At 35.7% G+C, this 12,906-nt stretch overlaps 2 protein-coding genes across 3 annotated transcripts in view; both read left to right on the forward strand.

Moving 5' to 3' along the window:
* PXYLP1 (2-phosphoxylose phosphatase 1) overlaps positions 1 to 569 on the forward strand; it is a 336,729-nt gene extending 336,160 nt beyond the window's left edge. Inside the window, exon 8 of the transcript XR_014147300.1 lies at positions 548 to 569. The gene's annotated coding sequence lies outside the window, so the exon portion shown is untranslated. The remainder of the gene's footprint in view (positions 1 to 547) is intronic.
* Positions 1 to 12,906, forward strand: part of RASA2 (RAS p21 protein activator 2) — a 126,025-nt gene that overhangs the window by 82,123 nt on the left and 30,996 nt on the right. For both annotated transcript variants that reach the window (XM_081827252.1, XM_081827257.1), the window contains exons 10-15: positions 3,976 to 4,132; positions 4,456 to 4,604; positions 6,131 to 6,245; positions 6,678 to 6,752; positions 7,438 to 7,561; positions 9,896 to 10,002. In XM_081827252.1, coding sequence (XP_081683378.1) covers positions 3,976 to 4,132; positions 4,456 to 4,604; positions 6,131 to 6,245; positions 6,678 to 6,752; positions 7,438 to 7,561; positions 9,896 to 10,002 — 727 coding nt within the window. The remainder of the gene's footprint in view (positions 1 to 3,975; positions 4,133 to 4,455; positions 4,605 to 6,130; positions 6,246 to 6,677; positions 6,753 to 7,437; positions 7,562 to 9,895; positions 10,003 to 12,906) is intronic.

A 12,906-nucleotide genomic window follows, 5' to 3' on the forward strand; every position in this document is an offset into this window, starting at 1 on the left:
TATAATAAATTGTACCTTGGCGCATATTTTTTAAAGATTTTATTTACTTATCTAGAGAGACAGAGAGAGCACAAGTGGGGGAAAGGGACAGAGAGAGAGAAGCAGACTCCCTGCTGAGCAGGGAGCCCAATTTGGGGCTCAATCCCAGGACCCTGGGATCATGATCTGAGCCAGAGGCAGACGCTTAACCAACTGAGCCATCCAGCTACCCCATAAATATTTTTGAATATGTTTAAAACTCAGAAATATTTGGGGTGCCTGGGTGGCTCAGTCAGTTAAGGGTCCAACTCTTGATTTTGGCTCAGGTCATGATCCTCAGGGTTGTGAGATTGATCCCCGTGTCGGATTCTGTGCTCAGTGTGGAGTCTGCTTAAGATTCTCTCTCCCTGTCCCTTTGCCCCTCCCCCACCACTCGTGCACGCATGCTCTCATTCTCAAATAAATTAAAAATGTTTTTTAAAAACCCTCAAAAATGTTCTCTGTTTTAAGCTGAAACCAAAGATTTGAATGCCCCTTGCTTTATAAAATATTGTTTAAAAAATTGAAGGGGGGGCGCCTGGGTGGCTCAGTCGGTTAAGCGGCTACCTTCGGCTCAGGCCATGATCCCAGGGTGCTGAGATCAAGCCCCACATTGGGCTCCTTGCTCAGCAGGGAGCCTGCTTCTCTCTCTGCCTGCAGCTCCCCCCTGCTTGTGTGCACTCTCTCTCTAACAAATAAATAAAATCTTTTAAAAAAAAAATTGAAGGGGCATGGGGTAGGTGGTGAGTTGAGGGTATTTTGAAATTTTATGTTTTTTCAAGTAGACACAGATGAGATACTGTGCCCAGAAGGATTTCTTACCCTTCCGAAAGAAACCCAAGGAAACAAGCTTAAAAAAATGAGGCAGGAGTGAGCCCTTCTGGGGTACCTGGGCATTCTAAAGGAGTGCATACATAATAATTAGTAACTGGCATAGCATTGCCCTAATCCCTCTGCACAGAACAGGCCATGTTAGGATTATATGGATCTGTTTTGCTGGTATTTTGTAGTTTTGTGAGAGTTAGCAGAGGGACAAGGCATACTCCTTCCTCCAGTAATTTGGAGATAAAGGAATTAAAGTTGCCTTCTGAGTAAAATTCCTATAGAACAAACCAAAACAGAGTCTGTAAATCTGACTAGAATATGGGTATATTGTTTAAGATTTAAGATGGGTAAGTGCAATCTTAGGCAAAACCAAGTTGTAACTATAATACAAGTATTTTTATTTTATTTTTATATCCCATATATGGAAAACACTAGTTAAAATGGAAGGGAATATTAGAATAATAAGAAAGGATCCCAAAGAGGCAAACGTGGGTAGGTACTACCCATTTAAATACAATCAAGAAAGAAGGAGATTCTGCTCCAGAAGCATTACTATTTCCTTGGCAAAACTGTTATCTTAGCTGGGAATTCTTAAAACTACCTCAGTCTCTGTGTTGTATCTCTGTACTCACCATAGTCCCTCTGATAATATGGCTCTCCAAATAGTTTATCAGTAGGTAAAAAATGTATTAATCAAACAGATTAAAAAGTATTAACAGGTAAAAAAAAGTATTAGTTGCAGTGAGGAATATAGATGAAGCACCATGGGAAACAGTGATAGTTGTTGAAGCCGAGTGGTAAGTGCGTGGGGGAGGTAGTTAGTTGAGGGTATTCATTATTAATATAACCACTCTTTGCCCTACCTTATTGCTTGCATAATAAAATGTATTGGTCACAAAAAAATGTGCAGGTATTTTTACTGCTTGACTGTTGTTATTTCTTTTCATAAATTTAGAAATTAGCTTTCTACTTTAAATATACCAGTCTCTATGCTCAGTGGTTGCAGTTCAGTTTTACTTTTAGATAAAACTAGGTATCTGAATTTGCAGGTCCACAAAACATATATACTTAAAAAATAAGTAGATTATGGAACTTGACCAAAGTAATGTCCTTTTAGGATGTTTGGTGATCAGCCAACTAGACTTTTCCCTTAGAGGTACTTCTGGGTCACCTTTGCTAATAGGCTTATATGCAGTTATTTCCTCAGGCAAATCTTTAAAACATTATTTCTCAAATCAGAGAACAGAAATTCTGAAGGCTGGTGTTTCAAAATGGAGATTCCTCTTTCGTAGATAGTGATATAATTTCTATATAATTTCTTCTCCCTTTATTGTCATCCTCTCATCTTTTAAATTTTGCTTGGTTGATTCTCTAGTTCCCTTTTATGTCTTTAATTCTGTCTTTCTCAAAACTAATAAATATTCTATTAAACCCTCCCTACCTTCTGTTTTTAAACAAGTTAGTGTAATGGGGAGGCCATAAGTGATAAATATCAAAGGTAAGTATCAAAACTAATGACACTACTTTATAAAAAGTATTCCAGGTAGTAAGTAAAGGAGGAATGATAGAATTCTAAAACTATCATTTTGGGACGCCTGGGTGGCTCAGTCCGTTGAGCGTCTGCCTTCGGCTCAGGTCATGATCCCAGGGTCCTGGGATTGAGTCCCGCATTGGGCTCCCTGCTCAGCAGGAAGCCTGCTTCTCCCTCTGCCTGCCGCTCCCCCTGCTTGTGCTCTCTCTTTCTGACAAAGATAAATAAATAAAATCTTTAAAAAATAAAAAAATAAAACTATCATTTTATAATCTCTGAAAGTTAATGACTCTAGGCAGTGCTCATCAGTGACTGCTAATATCACAAAGAGAGAAACAGACATTAGTGCCTCTTTGTGGAACTACACACTATCAGTGAAATGTTCTTGCCAGCATATCAAATCTGAATCTAACCAAGCCTCTAGATCTAACTGCCAGTATACAGGAAGTACAGAGAGGACAAAGAACATGTTAAGTGACGTCATGCAGATAGATTTAGTGTAATCCCTACTAAAACTGTGGAAATTGTGGAAAATCCTTCTCTAACTACCAGATTTCTTAGGGGGTATAGGGAATCTATAGGTTAAAAGAAACTTAAGTAATCTATGGACCTTGGATATGAACAAACTGTAGAAAAGTGTTCATGATAAAGTTTGGGAGAGTTTGAACACAAACTGGATAATAATGATTTTTTAAAGTTATATATAGTTATATATATTGAAATATTTATAGATAAAATTATAAGACGCCTGGAAATTGCTTTAAGATAATGCAGGAATGGGATGGGAGGAGTGAGTAGAGGTATGGCTGAAACAAGAATAGCCTCGAGTTGATGATTACTAAAGCTAGGTGATAGGTGCTTGGGGGTTCAATAGATACACTGTGCTCTTTACATGTGTTATGTGTTATTAAATTTCCATGATAAAAAGTCTTTAAAAATAACTATTAGATTTCTGATTTTGGTCCAACAAACTCCTCTTGATTTCTAAACATTTCTCTTCTCTTGGAAAATTTTAAAGCTATCTTTGTACATATATATTTTTTGCCTTCTACTTGCCTAAATAAAAAAAATTCATGTAAATCTGATTTCTGCAAATAAAAATATTTTCAGTGTAGTTACATTGTTTCTCCTTTAATAATAAAAAAATCTATAAACCTTCAGTCACTAACTTTTTAAATAATTAAGTTCAGATTTTTACAAATTATGTCTTATCTATTTCAGCCAAATGTGTCTTAAGTTTAGTTAGATGTTATTTTTGATTATACATTGGATTTTAAATGTTTTACTTTTTATTATCTTTTCCTAAATCTACAAGCTAATCAAACTCATTCAGCCCCTTTGAGATCTTAAGTTTTGTATTACCTGTTCTTTTTGTTTCCCGGGTAAAAATCTGTTTATAGCTTTCTATTCAATATAAACCGATGTTAAGGCTCTGAAGATTGATAGTTGGCTACTTGTAAAGTGTCCTAACCTCAAATACTAAGTTGACTTTTCTGGTTTGGTATTTTTTTTTTTTTTTTTTAACAGCTTAGCTGTTTATTTACCTCACTGACTTGGATGCTCATTATCGTCTCATGAATTCAATTGTATTTTTACTTTAGGTACTTGCTACAACCAAGAGACAATGGAAACAAGTCATCTAAAACTGATGATCTGGGGTCTCTTCGATTAAATATATGTTATACAGAAGACTATGTGCTTCCTTCAGAGTACTATGGTCCTTTGAAAACGTTGCTGCTAAAATCACCAGATGTTCAGGTACTTTAAAAATCTTAAGGGTGAGACTTAATGTGAAATGGCTAAAATAATTCTGTAAATGATGTGGAAAAGATTTCAGAGTATCAAGTTTTATTAAAATAGTCAATATATATACATGTGTATATTCAATTTATCTGAACCACAGTACTGTGATTCTAGGACATGCTTGAAATTTCATCTCTGAGAAAAGTTTTAGAAAATTAAATATTATTCTATACAACAGTAATAATAAATACGCTTGAATTATTTATACAGGCTAGTGATGGAGCATTTAGTCATGTTTCCTTGATTTTGTGCTTGTTTTCTGCCTTTTTATATTCTAGCCGATATCTGCCTCAGCTGCTTACATTTTGGGTGAAATTTGTCGAGATAAAAATGATGCTGTTTTGCCCCTTGTACGACTGCTGCTGCACCATGATAAACTTGTTCCTTTTGCCACTGCAGTGGCTGAATTAGACTTGAAGGATACACAGTAAGAGTTATATTAAAATGTTAATTACGTGTGTTGAAATTGGATTTTAGTTTGCCAAATTGTTTTTGTAATTTCACTTCTTTTGTATTGACCAGCCTTACTGGATAGGAGTCTGAAAAGAACACTTAGCAAGAAATAAGAGGCAGTTCTTTAAGTTAGCAAACGGTATCCACCAACAGCAACATTAACAGTTAATGAAGGATTTTTTTATTCAGTGTCAAAATTTCCTGTTACTAATCTTGGCGGGCTTCTTGCAATGATTCACATGTCACAGATAAAATGCCAGGTCAGAAGTTGGGTTTTTTTTCTCCTTACCCATTATGTATCACCCCTATATACATATGTGTGACATTATGAAAAGCAGTCAGGTGGCTTCCCAGTCCTGTCATAGCACTGTCTCATATACACACACCTTCCACTTTTGTAGTTCATTAATATTGTTTGCTTTTTTTTTTTTTAAAGTTCTTACTATTTTTGGTAAGTAGTTTTGGTAAGTTTGAAAAGCCTAATGGCAGCAAGCTTTTTAAAAAAATTTAAATTCAATTAACATATAATGTTAATTGGTTTCAAAGGTAGAGGTCAGTGATTCATCAGTCTTATATAATACCCAGTGCTCATTACATCTTGTGCCCTCCTTAATATCCATCACCCAGTTACCCCATCCCCCCCACCCTCTCCCCTCTAGCAACCCTCAGTTTGTTTCCTATGATTAAGAGTCTCTTATGGTTTGTCTCCCTCTCTGATTTTGCCTCGTTTTTTCCCCTCTTCCCCTATGATCCTCTGTTTTGTTTACTAAATTCTACATATGAGTGAGATCATAATGATAATTGTCTTTCTCTTATTTTGCTTAGCATAATACCCTCTAGTTCCATCCACGTCATTGCAAATGGCACGATTTCATTCCTTCTGATGACTGAGTAGTATTCCATTGTACATGTATATACCACATCTTTATCCATTCATCTGTCGATGGATATCTGGGCTCTTTCCATAGTTTGGCTGTTGTGGACATTGCTGCTATAAACATCAGGGTGCATGTGCCCCTTCTTTTCACTACATTTGTATCTTTGGAGTAAATACCCAGTAGTATAATTGCTGGGTCATAGGGTAGCTGTATTTTTAACTTTTTGAGGAACCTCCATACTGTTTTCCAGAGTGGCTGCACCAGTTTGCATTCCCACCAACAGTGTAAGAGGATTCCCCTTTCTCCGCATCCTTACCAACATCTTTCGTTTCTTGACTTGTTAATTTGAGCCATTCTCAGTGGTGTGAGGTGGTATCTCGTTGTGGTTTTGATTTGTATTTCCCTGATACCAAATGATGTTGAGCACTTTTTCATGTGTCTCTTGGCCATCTGTATGTCTTCTTTGGGGAATGTCTGTTCATGTCATGGCAGCAAGCTTTTTAAGTGGATGGTAAAAATTACTAAAATTGTATATATAGGCAAAGTCATATATCTCATGCTATTGATTTCACAGCATTTGTTTACTGCTCTTGGTTTCACCTTATTTCTGTTTGTATTGCAGAGATGCAAACACAATTTTTAGAGGAAATTCTTTGGCTACCCGATGTCTGGATGAGATGATGAAAATAGTGGGAGGGCACTACCTGAAAGTCACATTAAAACCTATTCTAGATGAGGTATGGGCTATACCTCTGATAATTGAAGTCTCTGTGGCCTCTCTTTCATCAAGTGACCTAGTGACAGGGATCATACACTCGTTCATGTACTACTGAAAGAATAAGGCTGAGCCCTTCAGAAGTACCTTTCCATCAGTGGATTGTTACTTGAAGGGCACATTGAGTATAATCTACATGATTTTTTGTTGTTGTTGTTACTGGATTTCTTTCTTTTTGTTGTTGTTGTTGTTACTAGATTTCGGTTTTAGTTAGAGTTTCAAATATATTAGAAATAAATTTTGACAGTTCTTTTGCAATACATTATCTATGGATGGGGGTTATAAACCTTATGGTTTTAATTTTTATAATTGTATTATCAGAAAAATAAGTTATTTTCATTTTGCCAAATTATTTAGAAAAGCAAATTAAATGAAAAATTAATCTATCTTCCAGATATGTGAATCCTCAAAATCATGTGAAATCGATCCTATTAAATTGAAAGAGGGAGATAATGTAGAAAATAATAAGGTAAGTCCTTGTTATCTTTATAATTGCATTAAAATGGGCCTTCTCCCAAACATAATCTTCCATAATGCTATATGGAAGGATGTAGTGCTTTTTATTCTTTACTTAATGCCCACACTATTAGTAGTTCCTGTGTCTAGTTTTTAGAATGTTACTTTGTCATGGGGTTTCACGTTATTTTTGTTCCTGATTATCTCTCTTTGGCTCTAGTAACAGTAGTGGAATAAGGCTCTATCTAGTTGCAGTCTAGACCCTTTGGGGTCAGACTGACCAGGCTAAGTGGCACAATGACTTGGTCAACCAACATTTTAGTTGTCTCTGGGAAAACAATGATTATATTAGAGTCACAGGTTTTCATTGCACTAAATAAAATTGCCACAGTGTCCGTGTGCCTGCATGTCCGAGTTATTTCCCTGATTTCCCTTTGGATGATTTTATTCTCTGTTGCTTCTTGTGAAGTTTATTCCATACATTCACCAGTTATATTTAGCTAATCTCAATCAAATTTGTTAAATGAGGTCAAGATGTAAATTGTCCTTTAACTGAGTGAGTTTAGAGAAGGGAAGCAGAGCTTTAGTATACTAGATAGTAACTGCCTAATCTCATTTTCACTGCATTGTTTTCCATAACGACTATGGAAAATGTGTAAAAGTTAAAATCCTGATGTTTACCTTGTTAAATTCTACAGGAGAATCTACGCTACTATGTAGACAAGTTATTCAGTACAATTGTAAAATCAAGTATGAGCTGCCCCACTGTAATGTGTGATACCTTTTATTCTCTAAGGCAAATGGCTACTCAAAGATTTCCTAGTAAGTGCCTTGTTTTACTAAAACATGCCATTTCTTTTTCTGTATTTGATTTTTTTTTTAATAGATTTACTGTGGATTTGGCTTATGTGAAATGTTTAAGGTTTATAGGTACAGTCTTTGCAAAATAATTACAGCTTTTTTATGAAACATCTAGTTTAATTTCCTTACAGTCTCAAAATGTATTGTTTATTTCCATATAATGACAACTTATTACAAAGAGCAAATCAAAAATTATTTTTAAGAAAGGCAAACATTTAGAACTGTAACATAAGTAAACATTTATACTCGGTACTTAGGAGATTGTTAAATGTAATAAACAAAAACGCCTTTGTTATTTGTACCTTTTTCACTTCATGCATTTATTTATTTATTGCATTTAAATAATGATAATTTTTAGTTCAATACAACTGACTAGATTTGACAGTTTGAGGATGCTAAGGTTTTGGTGGTGGGACATTTTTACAGAAATGGGTTTGAGACATTAGAAACATCTCTGTTGCAACAGACGTAGAATTTTGAGGTACATATATTAGTCAATACATGCTTTAATTTGGTAGAATAGCTATGTCAGGGCTTTGTTTAGAAACATATCATAAAATAAGAGTTGCTATCTCTGATTGTCAGTATTTAGAATTATTCTAATTATATGCATCTCTGATAAGTAAATAAACTTGCCATAGCTGTCTTTCCAGATCTGTTTATTGTAATAGGGGGAAGAGGGAGGAGGTAAGGTGGCTACTTAAATTATTGATCTTACCCAGCTGTGTGAGACTCTTAAGTGAGACTTCTGTAACCATCTGAAGAAATGTTGCTATTTTATCTTGTTCTTGTGTGTGTGTGTGTGTGTACGTGCACACTCACGCATGGTGTGTGCATTTATCTGCCCCTCCACTAAATTTACCCAGTGCTAAAGTCTTAGGGCTGAGTTGTCTAACTAATGTGTATAAATTCAGGCGCAGATGCCTTTGCTAATTCTACTAAAGACATAAACAATCAACTTCAAATAAGTATACTAAATCTAGTCTTTACAGCACAAGTAAAGGGAGCAGAGACATTAACATATGGCAAGATGAACTACTCACTGAAATTATATTTTTAAATAGTTAAATCATGACAGGCACATTGAGTATTTAGTGAGTGAACACACGGTGCTAGCCTGCATTATCTCCTACTCCTCCTACTCTCATGCTCACACCACCACATGAGGCATGAGGTACTGCTCCCCGTAGGTAAATAATGAAACTGAGGTTTAGAAACGTTACATAACTCGCTCAAGGTCCAAGACATGGCCAGCAGACAAGAAGGGTCTCCAGCCTGGGTTTGGCCTATTCCAAAGCATATTGCTAGTCATTATACTCTGTACTACCCAGTGAACTTGGCTTTAAAAAATAGGTTTAATTCTGTTTATAGAAATTATCTGAAACATATGGCTTTATATAAATGCAAATGTGTCACCTTTTTTTGTTGGCTTAAATATTAATATGTTTTCCTATCCTCAGTAGACTACAGTAGTGATAGTTTTGTTGTCATAAAATATTTTCATATTTTCTCATTTGTTCTTCTGTTACCCTGGGAAGATGAGTAGAGAGTAGGGAGGAGACAGTGAGTGGGCAGCAGCAAGTATTATTGAAGAACTACAAGTTAAATGACTTGCCCATGACTACCTGTTGAGTGGCTTATAAGAGTTTAAACTCAAACCAAATCCAGACTTTTTCCCCTCACTACCTGCTTCCCTGTCATGACTGTTGGGTTAAGTATTGACTCCAGTTTGAAACAAAAGCTGTAGGTGAATGAATGACAAAAACCGCAAGTTGTCTTCAGTTCATCTTCATTTTTATATGGAATATTGATTGCTTTTTTAAAAGAAAGATACCTACCCGTTGTTTTTATTGCATTGTCTTTGATATTATCAAGACTTTTGAGGGGAAAATTGAAACAATATTTTAAAACTGAAAATAATCTATCCTAGTCTTAAAGGATTCAGTATTACCACTAGGTGGTGCTAGATACTACTTTTATTTTTGTTGCAATTTCAGAAGTCTTTCTTGCAGATGAGGAAAGAGGTCTTTTTCCAAATTAAAATATTCCTGAAAACCTGGTAGCTTTGCCTTTCTTTATTTAAATTTTTATATTATTCCTTTCAGATTTTTTTAGTCATAGGATTTTTTCCTTTAATTTAGTCATAATCATTACTATCATTTCATCAACTCAGTCCCCACTAGACAAATTGTATTGATCTCCTATTAAGTTTACATGTTTTTCAATATCTTTTTATTTTGTCATCTTTTAATTCAGTGTTTTTGTGCATGACATTTCACCATTTTTTTCCTGCAGATGACCCTCATGTTCAGTATTCTGCAGTGAGCAGCTTTGTATTTCTTCGTTTCTTTGCTGTAGCCGTAGTATCACCTCATACTTTTCATTTGCGACCTCATCATCCAGTAAGTGTTGTTCTTCTCAAAGCTTTATTCCATTTTTACTTACTTTTACTGAAATTTAAAAAAGATAAAATAACAAGCCAGTTTCACTTGACTGTTTTCTTATAACTGGTACTTAAATTTCCTGGACATTTTCCTTGGCCATTTCAGTCTTTCAGAGAAGGCTGAAAATTCCAGTTTTTGTTGCTGTTAAAAGATACTGTGCAAGAGTAATAAAATGTTGATAGTTGTTGAAGCTTGATGATAGGTACAAAGAGGATCCATTATATTTACCCTCCACTGTTGTGTGTGTTTGTAAATTTCCATAGGGTTGTTTTTGTTTTTGTTTTTTCATGAGTTACAGGTTTAGTTTAATCTCGCAGGTATTTTTAAATCTCACAGAAATTTGAAGAGGCTCATTTCTGAAAGGTGTAGACACTTTGATTGGAACATAATTTGTTTGGTATCTCCACATTTTTTACTTTTTATTCACCTGATAGTACAAATATATGAGATTTAAAACTTTAAAGATGTTCTGAAGTCCTATTTAATTTATATCTGAATCTATACTGCATAGATATACATGTTTCTTAACATTTTAAAACTCCTTATTTTTGCTCTTTCTTTCCTTCTCATGTGGAGTATATTTGCTGATTCTTTAACCTTTTTGTTCCAGATATTTTATAATCTTATCTAATTGCTTTCATTGCTGACTGGTGTAACACATAATAATAATAGCCAACATATACTTAGGACTTTGTAGTAGGCCTTGTTCTAAGTACTTTGTGTTTTAACTTACTTGGTCCTCCCTGTAAAGTAAATCCTGTTATCATCCCCATTTGCAGATAAGAATATCACAATTCAGCAATTTCTCCATGGTCACACAACTGATCAAATATGATTTGATCTCACTCAGTTTGAACTGGTTAAACTGGAATGCTGTCTCCTTCAGTCTTCCCAATCTTTGAGCTCACCCCTCTTCTTTCCTGCCTCTTAGGCAGTGAGGTGTTCAAACACCTGTAGTGTTTCCATCACTGTGCTCAGTGCTAGAGATGCAGTGATGAGGAAGACACTCTCTGCCCTTAAGAAACTTGCACGGGGTAGAGAAGACACATGAGTTTTAGAGTTAAAACTGGGCTTTGAAGGCCACTCCTCTTCACAGCTGCCTGACGTTGCCCACTCATTTCACTTTGACAACTGAACAGAACCATGCTACTGTTGCAGCAACACACCCTTTCTTGCCAGAGGACAAATAGTCTGTGAGTAGCTGCAGCAGAGAGTGGGCCAGTGTCCTTTTGATCACAGGATTGTCCTTTCTTATGGCTATGTTACTGAAGCTGTGCAGAATTCTGGGTCTGAAAAAGCTTAGTAGCAGCATTCTGGATATAAACAGAATTCCTACCTCTGAGCTTGGGACCCTGCCTTGTATTCAGACTTGGATTTGCATATTTCTATAACAGATGTTGCAATAAAGTCCTTCTAGCCACAGACTTTGTATTTTACTTCACTTTTCCAATCAGTATGCTAGAAGGACTGGTCCGTACTGTGTCATATAACTTTATTGTTCGCTTTTAAGTGTAAACTTAGCGCCTCTTTTTAAGAACTTTTCATTCTAATTGGGAAAATAGGACAAATATGTAAGATACATCATCTAAAACTAGTACCTGATTTTTACCAAGTTAATGCATACTATGGAAGTTAAGAGCAAGAAGTAATCCCAGGAACCTGGGAGTGATGGGATTGTCAAGACCAGTATTGAAAGTAAGAGTGGTTTGGGAGGAGAATCAATTAATGGTTGGATTTCACATTTAGAAGTTCTTCGAAGTTTGAGAAACCAGTTTTAGTAGAATACAAAAAAAATTGGATTTCAGAAGATTAAAAAATAAATAGGTAAATGTAGTTTTTACCCAGGAAATATATCAAAATTGAGCTTGCCCTGTGGCTAGTAAAAGACATAGGCAAAATCAAACATGTACATGTGTGTACATACACACATGAATGAATCATTTTTTTAAAATGCTAATTTTTAAATATGGGTTATGTTAACATTGACGTGGTAGACTACTCTTTTGAGAAGTTTCATGGTTGGGGGGAAAAAAGGACTGAACCATTTTTGTCATCATACCCCTTGTTCTCTCATTGATAGCTCCTTTCAAGACTCAGCCAAGGCAGACTTCTCTGTCTAGTCTGAGTTCGGTTCCTCTCTTACGTATACCTGTAGCATCCTGTGGCTCTCTCTGTCTTGACGTTTGTCATACTGTTTAATAATCATCTGTTTACAGTCTCTGAATGTGGACTGTCAATACCTAAGAGCAAGGGTTGGATCTTTTTCAAGTTTGTGTATCCCGAGTACATACACAGACAAGTAGACACTTGGATAATGTTTGGTAAGGGAAAGATAGTAGCTCAGAGAGGGAGCTGGTTAAATGATGAGTCTTCTCCAAAATGGGAAAATCTGTATGTGGTTTAAACAGAGGAGAAGAAACCAGCAGAAAAGGAGAAAAGTGAAGAGAGAAGAGGGCTTGCTAATAACCAGGTCAGTATCCTGGAGGATTCAGATTGTCTTGAAAAGAAAAAATGATGGGTGTAAACCTTAGGAAAAGAGTAATTCCTCCTTTGAGGTATGGGAAACCGTATGAAGTTGTTCTGTGTTTTGTAGATCAAAAGTAGTCAAATAATAGTAATTTCATATGGTTCAACCTAATATAAGGAAAAAAGAAAAAGATATGTTGTTTTGAGGTGAGAGATTCAACATTTCAGTTGAATTTAATAAATGTTATAAGGCATCTTAGATGCCTCTGCCAGGCTGTGTGCTAGGTACCAGATGTCTAAGATACTGGACATGCATAAAAACCTACGATGGCAGATGGTAGCAGGGGAATAATTTAGAACCGCTTGTATGTAGAGTACACCAGGGAATCAGTAGTA

This window comes from Leptonychotes weddellii, chromosome 1 (assembly GCF_054177405.1).
Source record: "Leptonychotes weddellii isolate Sample4059 chromosome 1, ASM5417740v2, whole genome shotgun sequence".
In the NCBI taxonomy this organism is placed as follows: domain Eukaryota; kingdom Metazoa; phylum Chordata; class Mammalia; order Carnivora; family Phocidae; genus Leptonychotes; species Leptonychotes weddellii.